Source organism: Oratosquilla oratoria, chromosome 33, assembly GCF_046742065.1.
Source record: "Oratosquilla oratoria isolate Oo_2021 chromosome 33, ASM4674206v1, whole genome shotgun sequence".
Taxonomy (NCBI): Eukaryota; Metazoa; Arthropoda; class Malacostraca; order Stomatopoda; family Squillidae; genus Oratosquilla; species Oratosquilla oratoria.
Window position 1 is genome coordinate 46,342,694 of NC_134809.1, and position 23,391 is coordinate 46,366,084.

At 39.2% G+C, this 23,391-nt stretch overlaps 1 protein-coding gene across 1 annotated transcript in view; it reads left to right on the forward strand.

The window, feature by feature from the left end:
- The first annotated feature begins 1,003 nt into the window (after window positions 1-1,003).
- Window positions 1,004-23,391, forward strand: part of LOC143017983 (hydroxysteroid dehydrogenase-like protein 2) — a 32,651-nt gene continuing 10,263 nt past the window's right edge. Inside the window, exons 1-3 of the mRNA XM_076173022.1 lie at window positions 1,004-1,076; window positions 9,222-9,385; window positions 10,331-10,544. Of these exons, the coding sequence (XP_076029137.1) occupies window positions 1,060-1,076; window positions 9,222-9,385; window positions 10,331-10,544 (395 nt within the window). The 5' untranslated portion in view covers window positions 1,004-1,059. The remainder of the gene's footprint in view (window positions 1,077-9,221; window positions 9,386-10,330; window positions 10,545-23,391) is intronic.

Consider the following 23,391-nt stretch of genomic DNA (forward strand, 5'->3'; position numbering starts at 1 on the left):
ACATGAAGTCGCTAGAAATTGAGGTTAATGGGCCTCCTGTAAAGATAGGAAAGCATGTATCTTTGAGATAAGGATGATAAGGACAAAGGTTAAGAGGCAGTGATGATCAAAATACATTGTGGCTCTTTACAGGCCTGCTTATGGATACTCTCTTAACTCTTTCTGTTTCCCTTTCCTTCCTCAGTCTCTCCCTCCACACCTACTCTGTCACCCTTTGTAATAAACAAATGCAGGACTTCATACCTTTTGAAGGTATTTGTGAGTTGAAGCTGAGAAGTATGATGTACCAATATACCATTTCTTGTTAAAAAAATAATAAAGAAAATATATATAAAATCATGTTTGTTTTAAATTGAGCCACCAGAATTCTCTTATCTTCTCGTTCCCGTAGGGTTGTTCCCAAATTATGGTTTTCCTCTTCCTGGAAACCTGCAGCCCCAAAGTGGGTGGCATTGGTCTTTAGGCCCTCTCATAAATTTCTCTGGAAAGAAATATTGGGCTCTTACTTGTCTGGTATTATTGTAATACTGTTTCTTTGTCACCTGCTTATAATGTTAGGTGGGAGAAGTCACCAATTGTCAGCTCTCCTTTGTGAAAAGATAGAGGAAATATAGTCAGAGTTGATAAAAATCTTGGCTTACCTGAAGCTCAAGTGTCAGTTCTTTGGGGCTTCACCTCTAAATGTTTGTGGGAGGGTGCTGGGTTTTGAAGATGGGTGGTAGGGTGATAGTCTGACATCCACCATTTGACCACCACTTGGAGTTACCTGTCATCAGCCCACACGATATACAGGTCTCATTATTCAGGTAGGGTAGTTATCATTTAAGAACTATTATTTATGAATATTTTCTGCATTTTCATTTGCAATTGAATATTTCAGAATGGGAGCATATGTATTTTATAATTATTACATTTTCATTCTTATGAAGTAAAGTATTAATCTGTACTTTCCTTCCTCACCTTCCCTTTCCTCTCCCCTGTTACACCCTCCAACAGCCTTTACAATCTTATCTCTCCATAAGTCTTGTAGTCTCAACAGTGTGTGACAAAGATAAGATCATGATAGAAAACACAGGGTAAGTGTAGTGTTTGCTCCAATTTAAGAAAACTAATTATTTTTCTTTTTTTGCCAGTGATAAGATTTACTTAAAGCCATTTATTTTTTATTTTTATAAATGTGAATATGTTTTGCAGTGAAATACAGTGCTCATCACGGCATTATGCCAGGTGAGCGCTGCAGCATAATGCCATGACAAAAATCAATGTCTTACCATACAGAGAGGTCTTTTTCCATCATGGCATTATGCCGGGTACCAGCCATTAGCATGACATTACTGCTTCCCAACAAACACCACATACTGACTCAGTGGCTACCGTGATGAGAGGAAGTGTTATGTCTTTGTTCTCTCGTTTGCCCCATCTTTTGTCTAGGTTTCCTTTGGTTTCTGGGCTATACCTTGGTGACTATGGGTAAAAAGAAGTCATTAATGCCTGAAAATATAGCTCAGATCGTAGGGCTTCACAAAGATGGACTCCAGATAAGAGAAAAAGTTGTAAATGTTGGTGTGAGTGAGCAATCTGTGAGAAACTATGTGAAGCATTTCAAGGCCAATGGTAGTGTCAAGTTACTGTCTGCTAAACCTCAGGCTGGCCTTTCAAAGAAGACATCCATATGTACTTTGAGTGCCCAAAGAAACAGCTAGAGAGTAAAATTACCTTAACCCCTTCCATACGGTGCCACACACGTAGGCGTCATGGACTTAGATCTCGGTGGCAGCAGCCAATGCCAGCCGTACGACGTGTCGTAATAATACTCGCATCATAAAATATAGTCACCGCTTATATCGATCGTTCTCTCTTCACCCGTGAATTTTGATAACCATAGAAAATGCGATTACAAAAGAATTAGAAAGAATGTCATTATGGAGGGGCAACTACAATAAATATAATCAAGACGCCGATATGGCAGCCTCGCGAATACACTCGCTCCCCATGACGCCTACGTGTGCGGCACCGTATGGAAGGGGTTAACTGCTAGAACATAAAAAAGAAAAAGAAAACACGTCTGCTTTCTGAGGTTTCCATAAGAACAGTCAATAGGCAGATGGCTGAGCTGGGCTACAGTAGCTATTGGCAAATTAAGAAACCCATCCTTACCAAACAGCAGAAGAAACAGGCTGGATTTTGCTCTTAAATATCGTAGTTGGACTCCTCATGGAGGGACGAAGCCACCTTCACTGTCACCTGTAACCATGGCAGACATGTGTACCGGGCCAGAGATAACCCACTAGACCCACAGTACACCTGTGGGACCAAATACCCAGACTCGCTCATGGTTTGGGGGTGTTTCACTACTCAGAGTGTTGGTGAACTCGTAGTGCTCCCCAAAAACCAGTATATGAACCAATATGATTATCTGGAGGTGTGTGATAATTTACCTGACGCATTTGACAAGTATGGGGTACAGTATTTATACAGGATGGTACACCGTGTCACACCTGATCTGTAGTTGAGTGGCTTAAAGACTGTGATGTGAGCATCTTTAATGACTGGCCAGGCAATTCCCCTGACCATAACCTTATTGAAAACCTGTCGTCAATAGTGAAGCGAAGTTTGATGGGCAAGGATATTAGAACTATTCCACAGCTCGAGTCTGCTGTACATACAGCATGGATTAATATACATCCCCAGACCCTCAGGAATTTGTGTGGAGTCTTCCTAAATGGCTGAGAGAAGTGGTGAAGTGTAAGGGAGGCAGCACCAAGTATTAGAACCTTGGCAACTGTGCAAATATATTTTTATGGTACGTGTTTGTGTTTTGGTAAGTGTGTGTGGGGTGGCTGGCATAATGCCGTGATGAGCACTATACTTGTTTTGTAATTTTTGGTTTAGTTTGTATGAATGTCTTTCTTCTGGTACTTAAAGATTAATGGAAATTACTCGAACAAATACAGTTATTGTTTAATTCCCATGTTTAAGAGAGTGTTCAAGAATTATGAGTTTGAGAGGGTTATATGTAAAGAATTTGTTTGATGTGTACTAAGCATGTACTTGAGTGGAGCAAAAGACAACACATGAATTTAGAATAGAATTAAATTTATGGCAGTAAAGGAAGGTGGGCATGTGATTTTGAAGCGTTGTAATTGGAGGAGCCAAGATAAGAGGGAGGGAAGGGGGTGGATGGGAGTGAAGAATGTGGGGATGAAATGGGTGAGAGTGGATTTTATGCCTTTGTTTTTTGGCTACCTTCCTTGTAAAAGGGAAAAAGACTTTGTATTTACCGGTACCTAGTTGTATTTTACGGGATGAGAGTTATGCTCATAGTGACCCATTTTCGTATCTCTCCGCATCTGCATCCAGTTTATTGTATGTATGTATGTAATTTGGGAATGTAATATTTAGTAGATAGATATAGCGTTCAATACATAAATGGCTCAATTGATTGCTATGGTTAAGAGAAGGATGTTGAGGATGCTTTCTTGGAAGACCCCTCCTTGTTGATTGTATGGAGAGCACAGGGATATTCGTGTGCATACTTGAAAAGTTATAAATTCTTATTTTTGTGCTGAAATTAACACATGTCCCTATATCTTGGTTTAGAAAAATATGTGCATACTGAAATTTGCAGACTCAATTTATTGTGCAGAAATTAATGCAAGTTGTATTCCAGATTTTTATTTGAAAAAAGTAATAGTAACCCCATAAAAATAAAGAATTTCATGCTCCCAGTCACCTGCTCCCACAGGACTTAGGAGTGTATGTACTTAGTTGTAGTCAGACACAGCCAGGATCAAGTTGTTTGAGGAAAGAGAGAAAGTTTTTCCCAATTTGGGATGGGATTCTTGGCAATTTTATAATAGGATTAAGTGCATGAGTGTTTGGGTTTGTAGGATACAATTGTTGATATGGGCTGTTTTAGTGGAGGTTGATGGAGAAGGAGTGGGTCACTGTCATCAGGGGTCTTTTGGTGACTATGGGGCATAGTCAAGTTTGGTTTTGGAAGGGACAGTGTATTTTTGATGAAGGTGTATTTACCTAGTTGTATTAAATGGGAAGGGGAGCTATGCTCGTAGTGACTCGTCTTTGTATCTCACAACATCTAGTTTGTACCACTCAATGTGGAAAACTGTTCTTTCTCAGATCTCTTCTACAACTATCATTTTTGAGTTTCTTTTCATGTCTCCTTGTTTTTCTTTTATCCCACTTTAATAAGTCTTCTCTGTCAAAGACCATGCCTTTCATGATTCTATAAATGGCTACTAAATCTCCTCTTTCTCTTTGTTCCAGGGTTGGTAGTTCCAGTTTAACCAATCTTTGTTTGTATGTCAATTTTGAAAGTGTTGGGGCCATCTTTGTCATTGCTTTTTGGATTCTTTCTAATTTCCTTGTATTCTTTTTTGTATTAGGTGTCCACAGTGTTGCAGCATACTCCAATCTTGGTCTTATTAGTGTGACTACTATTTTTTTTTACCATTACTTCATCCAAATAGCTAAAAGGCACCTTTATTGATCATAGTAAATTGTATGTTTTTCCCGACTATTTTGTTTATATACTTGTCTGGGGACATGTCTTTAGTGGTAATTACTCCTAGGTCCTTTTCGGAACTATCTTTACTTCCTTAGTACCAATTCTATATTATCGTGATTTTCCCACTTTTTCCAAACTCCATTATACTATGTTTCTTAATGTTGAAGTTTATTCCCATTTATATATATAGCAAACATCGGAGCCAATACTGAACTCTGAGGGACTCCACTTATCATTTCTTCCCAGGTTGTTTTTTTTTTAATCTCTGAGCACCACTCATTTTTCTCCCATGCAAGAAATCTTCATCCATTTCAGTAATTTTCCTTGTACACCTGTTGTTTCAAGTTTTCTTAATAGTTTTTTGTGTGGTACTTTATCAAACACCTCTTGTAAATCCAGGAAGGCACTGTCTGCCCATCTGTCCCTTTCTTGCATTATATCTATTAACCTTGAATAAAAACGAATCAAGTGTGTGGTACATGATCTTCCCTGCCCAAAACTGAACTGTTTTGGATTTAGGATATTGTTCTCTTCCAGATGTTTAGACCTACTTTTGATTACTTTTTCACAAATTTTAGCTATTGTACTTGTAAGGGAGACCAGTCTATAGTTTGTTGAGTCTTCCTTGTCTCCCCCTTTATATAATTGGCACAATATTGGCATTTTTCCAGTCTTGTGGTACCTTTCCTCTGCTGAGTGAGCAATCTATTGTCATATATTTTGTCTGTTAGTTCATCCATACATTTTTTTAGTATCCAGTTTGCAATTCTGTCTGGGCCATGTGATTTTCTGACATCAAGGCTCATTATTTGGTCCCTTATTTCTTTCTGTGTCACAATTATTTCTTTTATTGGGGGGATCTTTTATCCCCCTCCTTTATCCCAACTGTGTCTATTTTCATTTGTGAATACAGATTTGAAATATTTGTTCATAATTTCAGCCATTTTTACATCTGTATGTTTCATATTCCCTTGATGTTTCACTATTTCCAGTTTATTTTTTTATTTACATATATGCAGAATAATTTAGGTTGATCCTTACATTTGTCTATTATGTCTTTTTCATGGTTTCGTTTTTCTTCCCTGCATATTTTTACATAATCATTTCTTAGTTTGATATATTTTCCTTTTTTTTTTTTTTTTTTTTTTTTTTTTTTCCATCTTTTCCAAGCTTTGTCTCTTTCTTCCATCTTTTGCCTCGCTACATTTTTTGTTGTACTAGCACATGTATAGCTTTTCCTGTTTTTGTTATGGTACATATCTATCCTGTAAATGTTCTAGCCGTAGGTGGGGAAAATCAAAATCCCAAAGACTTATCGAGAAGTCTATTTCGAAAATGATTCCTCTGGCAGACCTTCCTTGTCTGCTTTCCTACCACCTCAAAAGACTGACGGCTGTCGCCTCTCTCGGGTGGTGTACATCTCCAAATTTCTTGCATCAGCAATAATGAATGGTGCACGGTATCTAATATCATTACATTTATTACAGTGATATAAGTCTTGGATACTATTTTATTTTACAATGGTTAGAATGTTTAGTTCTTTCTGCTCATAGATATATTATGGTTATTAATATAGGTTACATAGTATATTGGATATGGGTAAAAGGTGTTCTTAGGAATCAGGGGTTCTTCACGGTTTGGTCAAGTGAAGGAAGAGGTTGGTGGTGTGTGTGTATGTATATTCGTATGTGTGTTGCTGTGTAGTTTTCCATTGTGTTGTAATCTGTGAGATTATGGTTACAATCCACTCCATTATAAATTTCTTTTAATATCATCCATTTCTCTTTCAACTGTGTTTCTTCATTAAAGAAGTTTTCCTGGCTCACTTTTTGAAAATTTTCTGAGTTTCTCAGAATCCATTTTGTTATACATCAGTCTTCCTTTTCTGTGTTTCTCATTTCTTCCCAAATTTATTTCCTCTTTTATTAATAATTCGAGCTCAAGTAGTATGTGGTCACTCTTCCCAGTTGGTATCTTGTATTCTATTTTATCCACAATTTCAGGCTCAGACATAAATAATAATTTTAGTTGTGACATTCATTATTTCTATATCTCGTATTCTCTTTTACACATTGAGTCATTATGTATTCAATGGTTATATCCAGTAGTATGTTTCCCCAAGGGTCCTCTCCACCTTTCATTGTCATCTATCAACATATTTCTTTAGAGTTAAAGTCACCCATAATTACTAAGTTTCCTCCTTTCATTATTTCATTTAATGTAGGCCTTGTGTCTTCCAACATTTTGGAATGGTCACTCTTTCCAATAATGTGTTTTCAGGGGCACATTTATCACTACAAATCTTCTACTTTTCATGTCACTATTTTCAACTTTTATCATAATCAACTACACATTATTATTTCCTTCTGTAATCTTTGTCACATTCAAACCTTTTTTAGTAAAAAACATGACTCGTCCTCCCTGTTTTTCCTCTCTATTTTTAATCCAGTGATTATATACACCTTGTCCAATACTATTTCATGGTAGTGGACCTTTTAATTTGTCTCCACAATTCCCATTATATCTGGTTTTTCTTCTGCCAGATAATTGTTTAATTCGTTTAATCCTGAAATGTCATATGTATAGGTTACTTTTTTTCTTCTTTTTCTGTTTCCTGTGTGGTTATGTGTAAGGGGGATGATTGATGGTCTGTTGAACATTTTAATTTTATTGTACTCGCCAATAATGAATGATTATGATGATGAAATTTGCTGCACCATACAATGAGGATAATTATGGTGACACTGATGTATGGCACAGCTTAACTGCTGCTTTACAGCAGTTCAGGCAATTCCTCCTCTTCAGGCACTTCAGGAGGAGGTTTTGTTTCTTCAGGAGGAGGTGTTGTTTCTTCAGGAGAACCAGGAGGTGGTGTAGTATTTTCTTCAGGTGTGGCTTGGTTACTTTTCTTGACCTTCATTAGGAACATAGTTATTGGCATCTGGCTTCGTTGTTTTTTCATAGTGGTGAAAAGGGTTTTGTATGTTAACATGGATGAATCAATTGCATTTGAGAACTGTAGTGAATGAACCATGTAAGGGTCCCATGATTTAGCTTTCTCTTGCAGTTCCTTTGCTGTTTGCATGAGTTCAGCCAACTGTTCCAGAGTCAGATCCTCATCCTCTTCCTCTTGTAATGGGTCTTCCTGGTCTTCTGTTTCTTCTTCTTCTGCAGACTTCATCAGCTCTGCCAAATCTTCATCTGTCAGAGGCTGAGAGTGGGTATCAATGAGTTCATTGAACTCCTTGTGAGTTACATCATCAAAGCCATCACCCCCAATTAACTGTGCCAGTTCTACCTTCTCATGCAGAATCATAACCTTTTTCTGGTGCTTAGGTTCCTTTCCAGAAGCTGGAGAAGATGCAGGGTGTTTTGGTGGCATTATAGGGTGTAAATAATACAGGGGTACAGTAATTATGTATATGTAACACACCAAAAACTTAAATTCACAATTCAAACAATCACTTATAGGGTGTAAATAATACAGGGGTACAGTATAATTACATATAACACACCAAAAACTTGAATTCAAACAATCACTTTGAAAACCTGTGCACAACTGAGAGAGAGAGCTGTTTAGCCTCTCGTGCATGAAGATGCTTGTGATGTCATGTCGTCTGCAGCCAATCAGCAGGAAGGAGAAACGAAAGCTTGTAACTGACATTGTTATTTTAAAATTATTTACCAGTTATGCTGTATCGTCTCTCTTTTGTGATTTTTTATTTACTGACATTGTTATTCTAAAGTTATTTACCAGTTATACTGTATCATCTCTCTTTTCTAATTTTTTATTTTATATTTACTGACATTGTTATTCTAAAATTATTTACCAGTTATACTGTATCATCTCTTTTCTAATTTTTTTTTTTTTTATATTAACAGACATTGTTATTTAAAAATTGTTTACCAGTTAGGGTGAATGTGAACATTTTTCTGCTAAAAAATTGCCTAAGAAATTCACGAAATTGCCGAAATTATGAAAAAAAACACTTTGAGAGCAAAAGCCGCGAATGGTGAACCGCGAATAATTTGAGGGTATACTGTATATATATATATATATATATATTGGGGGCTGTATTTTAGAATGGAGGGGACTGGAGAGAATGAGAGTTTATGTGGTGGGATCATGGGATTATAAAATGATGTGGTGGGCTAGTGCAATGTAGGACAGAGTTGTTTTAGAATGTGGAGATCAGAGAATGGGAGGTTGTGTAGTAGGCTTTTGTAGGACTTGCAGATGTAGACTCTCAAATCAATTGTCTAAATCCAGCCTGAATGGTACCATACAACTTGAAAATACTGAATGATGTCTAAATGAGTCTCTGAATGTAAATTATATTTTTGAAAAATGTGACAGTTCTTAGTTTTATGCAACTTTTGATTTTCATACTGTTACTTTAATTTCTGATCTGCTACATTGTACATGTTGTATATTGTTATAGTTTTTGGAAGTACTAGATAACTGGTAGTTTCCAGCATTTAGTCAAAAGGGCCTAGAGCACCTGATCAGATGTATTGTTTATACAAGTTTTATGTTTTGTTGCTTTATGTTAATCCAAATAAATGATAATGAAGCACCTTAATCCCCAATGTATTTGGACCAGCACATATGCCCTGAACTATTCTAGATGATGAAAGTTGAAGCAGCCTTGGTTGGTCAAGAACAGAGGTGAAAATTACAAATTGCTTTCAGGAAACTTGCAGGGAGGACGCTGTTCATCACAGGAGCTAGCCGAGGTATTGGGAAGGCCATTGCCCTTAAGGCTGCTCAGGATGGCGCCAATATTGTTATTGCAGCCAAAACAGCTGATCCACACCCCAAGCTCCCAGGCACCATTTTCACTGCTGCTGAAGAGAGTATGTGTGCTTTGTATTTCAGTAAGATTAGGACAGTGTATAAAACATGCATTGATGATTAGAAGTTTGGAGTTAATATAAAGTAAATTTATATTTTTTGAATACATAAAAGGTAAAGGGAATATGTGTTTATAATACAATTGCAGTAATGCCTCCTGCATATGCTGTATCAGTAATCTCCTATATATATATATAATATTTTTACTGATATCATTAGAATTTTACCCATAAAAAGTGGCCTTAACTAACTTCCCCAGTTGTGGGACCCCTCAAATGTAGTAATCTCAGATTGCCTGTGGCTTGAGACTTCCAGTCATAGCTATAAATCACCCACCTACTAACATTTTCAAACGTTGGCCACTACCTAGGATCAGTTCCTGCTTTATCATTACAGTGTAAACATTGTGTGTGCACTGCATTTCTCACTTATGCTGTAGGCCATGTTTGCTTTTGTGGTGGTGCCCTACATAGAGCAGGCCTTGCCATTGCTCTGCCTGTTCATGTGCATTACCATGAGCCCACCTCCACTCAAGAAGAAGAAGAAGTGGGTAGAGATGGAAGGGTGTAAAAAGTGCCATATCTTTCATGGAGTTTTCTTTGGCCCAGTTAGAACTGAATCCTTATAAGCCCTGGAGTGCTGATGGTGTGATCAAAAGTGTGCTGGTCTTGAACTCGCTTAATTGTGGGTTCAAATCCCACACTTTCTGATTCCTAACAAGAACTGTTACCTGCTCCAACAGTCCAAGTGCATTGGGCAAAGATGATGGCTTCGGTTACAGCTACCCACATCCTGGCATAGGCTTCTCACCTTCTATGTCATTTATTGTAGATTTTTGTAATTAATTTGACAAAGGAACTTTAGGAATGAACACATGACTGTAGTGAACAGTTTAATTTTGTATATTTTGAAATTAAGACCATTGAACCTTTTTGTTATTTTGACAGTTGAAGCTGTTGGAGGGAAGGCTCTTCCATGTGTTGTTGATGTACGAGATGAAAGCTCAATTGCCTCAGCAGTGGACACTGCTGTGAAGCAGTTTGGTGGTATTGATATTGTCATCAACAATGCAAGTGCAATTAGCCTTACTGGTACACTTGCCACCCCAATGAAGAAATATGACTTGATGCATCAAATTAACACTAGAGGAACATATCTTGTGTAAGTTTGCTTTGTTGTTTTCATGTCAAGAAGGGTTGTTATAGGGATGAGAAGAATGTTAAACTTCAATAACTTCCATCTGGCATTAGTCAGAACAATTTTCTTACATAAACCAAGGGCTCAGTGACCTCAGCTCACTCTGCTCAGTGACGTCAGCTAGAGTCTGCTCATTGACCTCAGCTTGAGTCTGCTCAGTGACCTCTGCTCAGTGACCTCAGCTCAGTCTGCTCAGTGACCTCAGCTCAGTCTGCTCAGTGACCTCAGCTTGAGTCTGCTCAGTGACTTCAGCTCAGTCTGCTCAGTGACTCCAGCTCAGTCTGCTCAGTGACTTCAGCTCAGTCTGCTCAGTGACCTCAGCTCAGTCTGCTCAGTGACCTCAGCTCAGTCTGCTCAGTGACCTCAGCTCAGTCTGCTCAGTGACTTCAGCTCAGTCTGCTCAGTGACCTCAGCTCAGTCTGCTCAGTGACCTCAGCTTGAAAACTCGTCTTCTGCCGAGGCACCAGCTAGTGAATACCTCTTAACCCCTTCCATATGGTGCCGCCTACATAGGCGGCATGAGGAGCAAGTGGATACGCGAGGCTGCCATATCGGCGTCTTGATTATATTTATTTTAGTTGCCCCTGCATAATGACATACTCTCTAAACTGTCTTCATCACATTTTCTATGGTTATCAAAATTCACGAGTGAAAGATAGAACGATTGATATAAGCGGTGACTATTTTTTATGATGCGAGTATTATGACGAAACATCGTACGTCTGGCAGCTAATGCTGCCCGCGAGATTTTGGCCCGTAGTGAAGTGGTTAAGTTTATTACTTTTTGTGAAGTTTATATCTTCGAATAGTGACAAGTGATTGTGTTGTGTTTTTGTAGTTGTATATGTATAGCACTATACAGTTACAGGTATAAGATAGTGTAGTGTTCTAGTAATTTAGAATCAAAACAGTAGTCTGTTGCTGTACTCCAAAGGTAGGAGTAATAGTATAAGGTAAGCAGAGTAAGCTTTGTGTATTTAGTTTATTTAGTAACCGCTTTTATTTTCTTTTGTTGTTTTGTATTTTCTCTTCGTTGTTTGTATTGCCGAAGGATAAGCAGAATGGTTTGTAAATGTTGTGTGAACCTGGAGGACCATCTCAGGAAGTGTGAGGAGGAAATTCGTCTTCTCAAGAGTGTGCTCTGTGTGCAGCCCTGAGAGCATTCCACCCCTTCTACTTCTGACACTGCCATGAGCGAGTGGGGCTCTGTGGGGTCCCGTTTGTTGAGCCTGCATTTGGTGAGCGGGTGCCCTGCAGAGCAACTGCTGGCTCTAGCCAATTGTTTTACTCTGCTGAAGGATGAGGTGGCTGAAAATCAGGAGTTCTTGGTGGTGGGGGACTGTGGTGCAAGGGTATGACGACATCCTACAGCAGAAGCCTAAACGATGTTGCAAACTTGTATGTCAACCGGGCCATGGGATCGCCGATTGTACCCAGACCATCAGGGAGCAAAGGCGGACGAACATGGTTACGATTGTTCATACGGGAAGTAACAATGTGGGTAGGGTGAGATCAGAGGAACTTGTTCGGAATTACAAGGTCCTTCTTCAGGAGATGAAGGAGCGTGGGAGCCATCACGTAGTCTGTGGGATCCTTCCAAGGATCTATGCTGGCATGTGTTGGAACAGTAGAGCCATAGGGATCAATGAGAGGATATCACGATTGTGCATGCAACTGGGATACCACTTTCTTGATCCTTGGTATCTCTTTTCCAGGCGTCATGACCTTTATGCTTCTGATGGGATCCACCTTACTCGCAGAGGCAAAGATGTTCTTACAAACCTTATTGTCTGAGTTTGTAATGAACTAGTTCCTTTTTTGGGATAGGAACTCAAAGGGAAGGGGAAATAGAGTGTATTGGGGAAAATAGAGTAGGGTATAGTAATAATGTAGAGCAATATGTCAGTGTAGGACAAAATATTTTAGGATATAATGTTGGTAGAGGACGAAATATTACACTAGTATGTAATGTCAAAGGACAAAATATCACTATGAGATGTATCAATAGTGGAGGACAAAATATCAAGATGGGATATAATGATAGTGAAGGGAAAAATATCACAGTGGTATGCAATGATAGTACATACATTTACATATACCAAAGTATTTTTTCCCCTTACACAGGGGGGGGGGGGTAGCCAAAAAGAAAAAGGCATAGAAACCATTCCCACCCATTCCATCCCCTACATATTCCACTCCCCTCCATATTCCACTCCCCTCCACCTTCCTCCCTCTCATCTTGGCACCTCCTGGATGATGGTCATCCCTGCATCTTGTCCACTGCCCTGGGTCAGAAGAAGTGTCACCAGACACAGCACATCCACAGCAAGGCTGCTTCATTAATTCAGCGACCCCCCATATCTGTCCCCTCATGCAGAAAAGGAGAAGACAGGGGGAAATCCCTTTGGGCTGCGTCAAATTATATCTCGTACATACTTCCTTACCCCCCATCCTCCACCCACTCCCCCCTCATGCATCACAGCACCATCCACACACAACCCCTCTCCATTCACCCCCATATTCTGTCCTCTCCCGTCCTTCCTCAACAGACATTCCTCTCTTTTGTAATGCCCCTTTTACCCCATCCATCCATCTCATCCTAGGATGCCCCCTCATATTCACACCTTCCACCTCTGCCTTCCACACCTCTTTTACTAATCTTTCTTAACTCATTCTTTCCATGTGTCCAAACCATCCTAATACTCTTTCATCAACCCTATCTCCCAACTCACTTTCCACCCCAGTTCTCCTCACCACCTCATTTCTCACTCTGTCCAGCCTAATAACCCTTATCATACTTCTCAGACATCTCATCGCAAACACATTCAAACTCCTTCTCTCTTCCTCTCTTATGTTCCATGCTTCCACCTCGCACATTGCTGTCGGCACAATGACTCCTTCATATAACCTCCTCTTAGCATCCATTCCCAGGTGTCTATTTCTCATTACACTTTTTAATCCACCAAGGCATTTACTCACTTCTCTCAATCTACATTCTACCTCCACCCCCACTCCCTTTCCTGCCACATTCACACCCAAGTATCTAAAACTATCCACTTCCTCCAGTCTCTCTCCCTAAATGCTCACTCCCAGCCTGCTGTCACTCTCTCCCCTTGTACATCTCATCACCTTACTTTTGCCCACATTTATCTTCAGCCTCCTTCTTTCACACACCTTCTCAAACTCTGTCACTAACTTCCTCAATCCCTCCTCAGATCCTGCCACAAGTGCAGTGTCGTCAGCAAACAACTGGCCCATTTCCCACTTTTCTCCATTTTCTTTAACCATCTCCAACCCCTGACCCACCCCCCTTGCATTCACCTCTCGCACCACCCCATCCATGCATAGATTGAACAGCCAGGGCAACATAACACATCTCTGATGAAGTCCCACCTTTACCTCAAACCACTCGCTCTCCATTTCTAATCCTAACACAAGCTCTACTACTTTCATAAAAACTCTTGACTGCTCTTAACAGCTTTCCTCCTATCCCTTATATCTGCAGTACCTCCCACAGTGCCTTCCTGTCTACCCTGTCATAAGCCTTTTCCAAATCCATAAAAGCCCAAAAAACATCCTTACCTTTTCCTATAGCTTTTTCACATATCTGTTTTACCACAAAAATCTGATCTACACAACCCCTGCCTGTCCTAAAACCACACTCTTCCTCACCAATTACTCCCTCTGATCCTCTCCTAATCATCTTAATCAAGACCCTCCCATAAGCCTTCCCAACTACACTCAAGCTGATCCCTCTGAAACTACTACACTCACACTTGTTCCCCTTTCCCTTGTAAAGCGGAACGATACAGGCACTCCTCCAGTCCTCCAACATTCTACCCTCTCTTAAACATACATACATACATATACCAAAGGCTTTTTCCCCCTACATGGGGGGTAGCCAAAATGAAAAAGGTAAAGAAACCGCTCCCACCCATTCTATTTCCTATATATTCCACTCCCCTCCACCTCCTCCCTCCCTCTTATCTTGGCACTTCTTAAACAAACATTAAATAACCTTACCAGCCAGTCCACCATAACTGTATCTCCTTTCTTTAGACATTCTGCATGGCATCCATCCAACCCAGGTGCCTTACCTGCTCTTATCATCTTAACAGCTGCTTTCACTTCATCTTTCCCTGTTTCTCCTCCATTTTCCTCACTCATCATTCTCATTTTCTTAGCGCTTCCCACTGCAACTACCTTTCCCTCGCTATCCTCCTTCATATTTAGCAACTTCCTAAAATACTCTGCCCACCTTCTCTCTGCTTTCTCTTCCATTATCATCTCTCCATCTCCACCTTTTACCTTTTCTTCTTTACTTGATTCACCTCCCCTTCCTCTCTTTATTTCCTTCCAAAACATCTTTTTATTACTTTCAATTTTTTTTGTCATACTCTTACCCCATCTCACATCTGCTCTCCTCTTTGCTTCCTTTATCTTATGCTTAACTTCCCTTCTCTTTACTTCGTACCTCTCATACGATTCCCTCGTCCTATTTTGTAGTCAATCTATGAAAGCTTGCTTCTCTTCTACATCCTTCTTTGCTTTCTCATCCCACCACTCACTACCCTTCCTTCTATTTCCTCCCACCCTCCTTGTTCCACACAACATCTTTGCACACCTTATGATTCCCTCCTTCAATCATCCCCATTCCTCCTCCACTCCTAGTTCTAATCTATCCTTCACTCCCTCCCACTCCTCTCTCAGCTTCTTTTTATACTCCCTCTCCTTTTCTTTCTCATTTAAGCAGTTCACTCCGAGTACCTCCCTACCTTCTGCCATTTTCCTCTTTCTCCACGTATTCTCTACTCAATTTACCTTCCAGAAAATGATCCGATATTCCCCCACTCTCTCCCCTGGTCACCACTATATAGTCCATTAACGCTCTATCTGCCACACTTCCCTCCACCACTCTCTCCCATGTGTATTTATGCTTGACTTTCTTTCTAAACACTATTTGCTATCATCAACTCTCAAGATACATCTCTACCATCAATTCTCCACTACAATTTTTACCTGGAACTCCATACTTCCCAATCACTCTGTCTATTGGTTTGTTTCCTACCCTAGCATTAAGGTCTCCCAATTCAACTACATTGACATTTCTCCCTAATCCCCCTATGCACTCATTTAAATCTACCCAAAAAGCCTCCCTTTCCTCTATGCTCTTCTCACTACCAGGCCCATACGCACTTACAAAAACCCACATCTCCCTTCCCAGCTTCACCTTCATCCACATCAACCTTGAAGAAACCTCCTTCCACTCCACTACATGCTTACCTATCTCTTCACTTACTAGTATAGCCACCCCTTCTCTCCCTCATCCCCTCTTCACTCCTGAGAACCTCCCAACTACACTCCCAAACTCACACTCGCCTCTTCCTTTCATTTTAGTTTCACTCAAAGCCAGCACATCCATCTTTCTCCTCACAAACATACTGCCTATCTCTTCCCTTTTACTCTCATCTGTACCACATCCATGCACATTAAAAGACCCAAACCTTAGGGTACTGGTTAGAAAACTCCCAGACCCTCTTATGCCTTTACTTTTTTAGGAATTTGTGATAGTGGAGGACAAAATATCATGGTAGGATATAATGTCAGTGGAGGACAGTATATAATTTTAGGAAGGGATGCTGGACAGAATGTCAGTAAACAACAGGTGGCTGGTGTGGAATGCGGTGACATAGGGGGGAAAAGTGTACATAGGAGATAGAATGATCATGAGGGACCAGATCTCTGTGATGGGGCAAATGTCCATGAGGCATTGAATGTCAATGAAGGACCAAATCTTAATATAGAGCAATGTGTCAATAAAGAACAAAATCATAATGTAAGGTATGATGTTGAAATACAAAATGTTTCAAAAAGAAATAATCATGAGTTTCTTAATACCATGTACTTTAATGCTCATAGCATGGTTAAATGGTAAAGAGTTTGAAACTGGATTTAATATTGCTGGATTTAAACACTTTCATCAGAACAGAAACCACAAGAAAGGTGGGGGTCTTCTCTTGTACATTAAAAACAATGTTCATGCCTGTGTTTTAGAGAAAGTAAAACAAGATACATATGATAGTTTGTGGGTAGAATTAACCCAAACAAATGGACAAAAAATGAATGTAGATGTAATATATAGGCCAAAAAAATTATCATTAGCAGATGATAAACTGTTGTTTCAAGAACTGTCTAGGTTTTGTAACCAGGACTTATTGATAATGGGTGATTTCAATTTTACTGACATTGATTGGATGACCCTTGAACATGGCCATATAAGTAGTCACTTGATAGATTTTCTTGGTGACAATTACTTAGTTCAGCATGTAAAAGAGCCCACAAAGATAAAAGAGACAAAGATAGAAGAGACAAAGCTTGGAAAAGATGGAAGAGCCAAAAAAAGGCTAAATGGCAAACATACATTAACCCCTTCCATACGGTGCCGCACACGTAGGCGTCATGGACTTAGATCTCGGTGGCAGCAGCCAATGCCAGCCGTACGACGTGTCGTAATAATACTCGCATCATAAAATATAGTCACCGCTTATATTGATCGTTCTCTCTTCACCCGTGAATTTTGATAACCATAGAAAATACGATTACAAAAGAATTAGAAAGAATGTCATTATGGAGGGGCGACTACAATAAATATAATCAAGACGCCGATATGGCAGCCTCGCGAATACACTCGCTCCCCATGATGCCTACTTGTGCGGCACCGTATGGAAGGGGTTAAACTGAGAACTGAATACGTAGACATACGAAGAGAGGAAAAAAGAAACTATGAAAAAGATATAATAGCAAAATGCAAAGATCAACGTAAACTATTTTACAGATATGTGAATTTTTACACTGAATGAGAAATAATGGTCTCAAACTGTCAGGAAATAGATTTAATTTGGAAGTGGGTAGAAACAACTTTGCCAGTCATGCAGTTGATTAATGGAATAGACTTCCTGCAGAGGCAGTGCAATGTAGTTCAGTTCGAAGCTTTAAGATTCATTTAGATAAACATCTAAGCAAGATGGTGTAATGACTGCCATTTATTTTATGTGGATAGGAGGTAAAGGGAACACAGGCTGAGGGAAATACTTTTATTCCTGACTAGTTTCGCCTGAGTGGCTTCTTCTCTGAAGAAGCCACTCATTCAAAACTAGTCAGGAATAAAAGTATTTAACTCAACCCATGTTCCCTTTACCTCCTATTCACATTTGTCACAATGTATACACATTTATTTTATATTATTTGTTTGTTATTGTTTGTCTGTTTATTATTTGCTTGATTTCCATTAATTATTATTTATCTGCCAATTTATTATTATTTACTATAGTCGAACCTCGAAAGCCTGGACCCTCATATGACCGGTCAAAATGAACAAAGGGCCGACTTTTCAAGCAAAGTTCCCTATTTGTCCGGTAGGTGGCAGCGACGGCCGTACATGTGTACTCAAACCCTGCCCAGTCAAGCCGCCACTAGGGCTACCATTTCATAGAATTTTGTACCAAAACGTAGTAAAATAGCGGCATGTGGCAACTGCACAAGGACATGAGGAATTTTTTTTCTACATATCAGCGGGCTGTTAAAAACATTCAAAAACTCAAACTTTTGTTTAAAAATCATAGAACCAGTTATCAAATAATAAATGGTACATCAAAATTACTTTTATTGGTAATTGTGTTACTTATAAAATATTATACCCCAAAAGATATGTTTTTACCATGTAGAAAAAAATTCTACGCTAAAGTTTCGGCTTTCTTTTAGCGATAATAATATAAAAAAAATTATATCTTACTGAATATGTTAGGGCATGGGGGCCTTACATACATTCAAGAATAAGAAAAAACTAGAACCAGTATTTTGTCAAAGTTTGACAAGTATATCTTGCTATGAATGTCTGCACACGCCCGAGAAAAATGTATGCTCCGGTATGGCAACACTCCCATTCTACATGGCAGTGTAGAAAACGCGGCAACCCTGGCTGCCGCCACTGTCCCGCATGCATACCTTCCGATATTTACAGTGTACGGAATAAAAAATAGAGTACAGTACACTGTATATACAGTACATTTACATGCCTGTATTACAGTTGTTATTACAGAATTATTAGTATTATAGCATTATTATTACAGTATTGTTATTATTACAGTGTTAGAGTATTATTCTTATGTGTTTCTATGCCATATCATACATTACCTATACGTATACCGGAATGGAAATCTACGGGTGTTAGGGCGATATTTTCGATGACCGGACTTTTGGCATGACCGGACCACCCTTTCCCCCAATTAGTCCGGGCTTTCGAGGTTCGACTGTATTTACATGTTTGATTATTATCCAACTATACCTATGCATTTAATTATTTTATTTATTACAGTGAGTCCTCCTTATACGGTAATGCTTTATCCGGTAAATTCACAGTTACGGTATTTGGTAATTACTACCCTCATTTCTATTTACGGTAAGAAAAATTCACAGATACGGTATCCACTCGTGTTTTGGAGGTAAAATTAGATATTTTGAAGAGGAAAGAGCTGGGAGAAGGTGAAGGTACGTCTGCCATAAGTCAAAACTTGGGTTCAGTATACAGTAATTTAAATTTGCGGTAAGGTTTTCAGGAACGCATATGTACCATATAATGAGGACTCACTATATTTATATTATTATAATTTTTATTTTATCTTATTTTATTTTTTTTATCATTATTATATATTTTTTTTTTGCATCCGAACTAGTTATGGACCAAAAGGTCTCCTGTTGGCCTGCTCTGCCTTTTTAATCCTTTGTAATCTTTTTTCCCACTTATAAGGGAGGTAGCCAAGGTCAAAAGGCATAATTCCATCCTCATCCATTTCATTCCCACCCACTCCGCTCCTACTCCCTCCATCTTTTCTTGGCTCCTCATGGATGTTGGGTCATCCCTCCATCTTGATCATTGATCTGGGTCAGAAGCATTGCAGCAAGACACAGCAAGGCCATTTCATTTAATTGGTGACTTCTCCCCCCCTTCATCCCCTTGTGCAGAAAAAAAAGCATCATCCATACACAACCCTTCTCCACTCTCCCCTTTCTTCTGTCTTTTCCCTTCCTTCCTCAACACCCCTTTTACCCCATCCATCTCAGCCTCAGTTGCCCCCGCCTGTTCACTCCATCCATCTCTACCTTCCAGACTTCATTTACTAATCTTTTTTCACTCGTCCTTTCCATGCATCAAAACCATCCTAGTACTTTCATCTACCCCATCTCCCAACTCCTTTTCCACCCCTGCTCTCCTTCTCACCTCCTCATTTCTCACTCCATCCAGCCTAATAACCCCTACTATACTTCTAAGACGTTTCATCTCAAACATATTTAAACGCTTCCTCTCCTATGTTCCTTCATACAATCTATTCTTAGTATCCATTCCTAAATGTCTATTTGTCATTACAGTTTTCAATCCCCCAAGGCATTTACTTGCTTCTGTCTACCTACATTCTATCTACACCTCTCCACACAATTTTCTTAGATATGCTAAATTTGGTTCAATATGCTGTTCACTCCCTGTCCAGACAGCAGCACAACATAGCCTTCTTGAATGATATGTGAGCCAGGCTGGAGACCATTGCCAGTTACCAGGAGACTGTAGGTTTCCTGCAAGAATGGCCAAGGTGATGGATTGATTGATTACTTTAATACACAAATCATCACTATTTTAAGTTCGTATTAATAAATCATGAGAGAGCATTTCTTCTGAATGGAAAATTTTCTTGAATGAAAGGAAGTGTGTATCATACAGGGTGTGGCATAAGTAATGCCCTTTGTTTAAGTGAAACAAAATTAAAACCTTTTTAACTATCCTTTATTTTTTTTAACATGAATGTATTCCACAGGTTAATAGATTAATATGATATATTAGCAAAATTAATAGAATGCTTATTGGGTTCAATAATGGTCAATACAAATAAAATCAAGCCAACTTTGAAAAAAAAAAAAGATAAAAGTTACAAAAGCTGTGGACATTTAAAAATTAGTCATTTATTTGAGATGTTCAAAATGTTCCCCTTCATGCTCCATACAATTTTGAACTCTACCAGCAACACTTTTACAAACTTTTTGACACACTTCAATGGTAATTTCATGAAATTTTTCTGAAATTGCATTCTTTAATTCTGGAATTGTTTTTGGCTTAAGATTGTAAACCTGATCTTTCAATACACCCCACAAAAAAAATTCGGTGGTGTTAGGTCTGGTGATCGTGGTGACCATTCAATTGGTCCTCTTCGTCCTTTCCATCTACCTTCAAAATTTTCATTTAACCATTCCCTAACTCTTATCCCATAATGGGGAAGTGCGAACACTCCTATCACTTATTGCTAACTCTGCAGAAAGACGCCTACTGGATTTTTTAGGAGAACGCAACAACGATTCTTGTAGTTCATTGGACTTTACTAAGCTTGTTGCAACAATTGGCCTGCCCGCTCTTTGAGCATCACTTACACTTCCTGTGGATTCAAATTTTCTAATCAAGCTTGTGATATTTTGGCTTTGCACCCTTGGGATGTTAAATTCAACTGATAACAATCTTGCAGTTTCAGCACCATTTTGTTTTGATAGTACAATTGAATAGCTTTTACTCACTGTTCCTTTTTTATCTCATGGTTGTATAAAATATCTGAAAAAATATAAATTTAGCAATTAATTAAAGAAAATATACATTATAAGATTAAAAAGTAAAAAGGGCATTACTTATGCCTCACCCTGTATGAATATGGTACAGCATAAACCTTGTAGCTATGTATTCCACCCACTGCTTATGCAGTGTATCACGTCCCTCTGATATACATCTATCTCATGTACCTGGTAGGAAATTCTCACCATATACCAAGCTGGAAATGTATGACTTGTATTCTTATCAAAGTCAGAGGAAGGATGAAAAATTGGAATTGTCAACAGAAAAATTTATTACCATGAAATATTGAAACACCAAATAATTATTTAATTACCATCACAAAAATGGGAGTGGAAAAGGAGATGATAGATAGGGCTAATGAAAGATTATTGGGATGTTTTGGATACATGGAAAGAATGAGTGATGAGAGATTAGTAAAAAAGGTGTGGAAGGCAGAGGTGGAGGGAATGAACTTGAGAGTACGACTGAGGATGAGATGGATGGGGTGAAGGGGGCATTGAGTAAGAGAGGAACGTCTGTTAAGCAAGGGAGAAGGCATGAGGTAGGGATGAGTGGATAATTACTCTGTATGGATAATACTGTTATGTAAGGAAGGGGGTGCTTATGTGTGAATGATATTTTGATGCAGTCCAAAACGGAAGGAAATGGGTGGGAATAGGTGTGTGCTATATTAGCTACCTTCCTTATAAGGGAGAAAGAAGCTCTTGGTATATAGAGAGGTAGACAAAGGTATTCAGCGAGGGAGTGATTAACAGGTAGAGGTGTTGGGTATGCATGTAGAGAGTTCTGGTAATTCTAGTCAACTGGGGACTGGAGAACACACAGGCATCGTGTAGTTGTGAAGAGAGTCCTGATGACTCTATTTGGCTGGGGACTGGGGAAGAACATACACAGGCATCATGTAGTGGTGAAGAAAGTCATGACGATTCTATTCAGCCAGGGAATAGAGAAGAACATACACAGGCATTGTGTAGTTGTGAAGAGAGTCCTAATGACTCTAGCTAGCCAGGGACTGGAGAAGAATATACACAGGTATCATGCAGTTATGAAGAGAGTCCTGATGGCTTTAGTTGTGTGGGATCTAGAGAAGAACATACACAGGCATTGTGTAGTTATGAAGAGAGTCCTGATGACTAATCAACTGGTGACTGGAGAAGAACATACACATTCATTGTGTAGTCATGAAGAGAGTCCTGACAACTGGTCAGCCAGAGCTGGCAAAGAACATTTACTGGCTGATAGAGGAGGGAGCCACTTCCTCCTTGGTTGACTATATATTTCATCCTTTCACAAAAGCATCTTGCATTACCTTATATCCCTTTTCTTGATTATATCACCAACTGCACACCTAAACAGTGTGTCAGGCACCCCAGTATAGGACATATTTCAGACATTCAAGTAGGACGTTTGGAACATTGAATTGAATCTATTTTTTACAACTCCCCTCTCTCTCACTTCACACCATCACACACCACCCCACAATGCACATCATTATTAGATGACATTAAATATCCTTCAACACAATATGCAACGCATTACATATATGCATACATAAGAGATAATATATATATAGACTATACACACAAGATTTGAATATTCACACAAGGTTGTTGACAATGACAGACATGAAATGTTTTATTATATTCACACTAGGGCATAACACAGTGCATGTGATAGTCTTCCTGTTCATGATACAATTGATCTACACATACATATACTAATGGCTTTTCCCCCCTTACAAGGGAGGTAGCCAAAAACTGACATAAAATCCACTCCTACCCATTCCATCCCCACATACTCCACTCGCATTAACCCCCATCCATTCAATCCATCCATCTCATCCTTGGTTGCCCCCTCATGCTCACTCCCCCTTCCTCTGCCTTCCACACCTCTTTTACTAATCTTTCTTCACTCATTCTCCATGTGTCCAAATCATCCCAATACTCTTTCATCAACCCCATCTCCCAACTCCCTTTCTACCCTTGCTCTCTTCCTCACCTCCTTGTTCCTCACTCTATCCAGCCTAGTAACCCCTGCCATAATTCTCAGGCATTTCATCTCAAAACATTTAAATTCTTCCTCTCTTCCTCTCTTATGTTCCATGTTTCTGGCCTATACAATGCTGTCAGCACAACCACTCCTTCA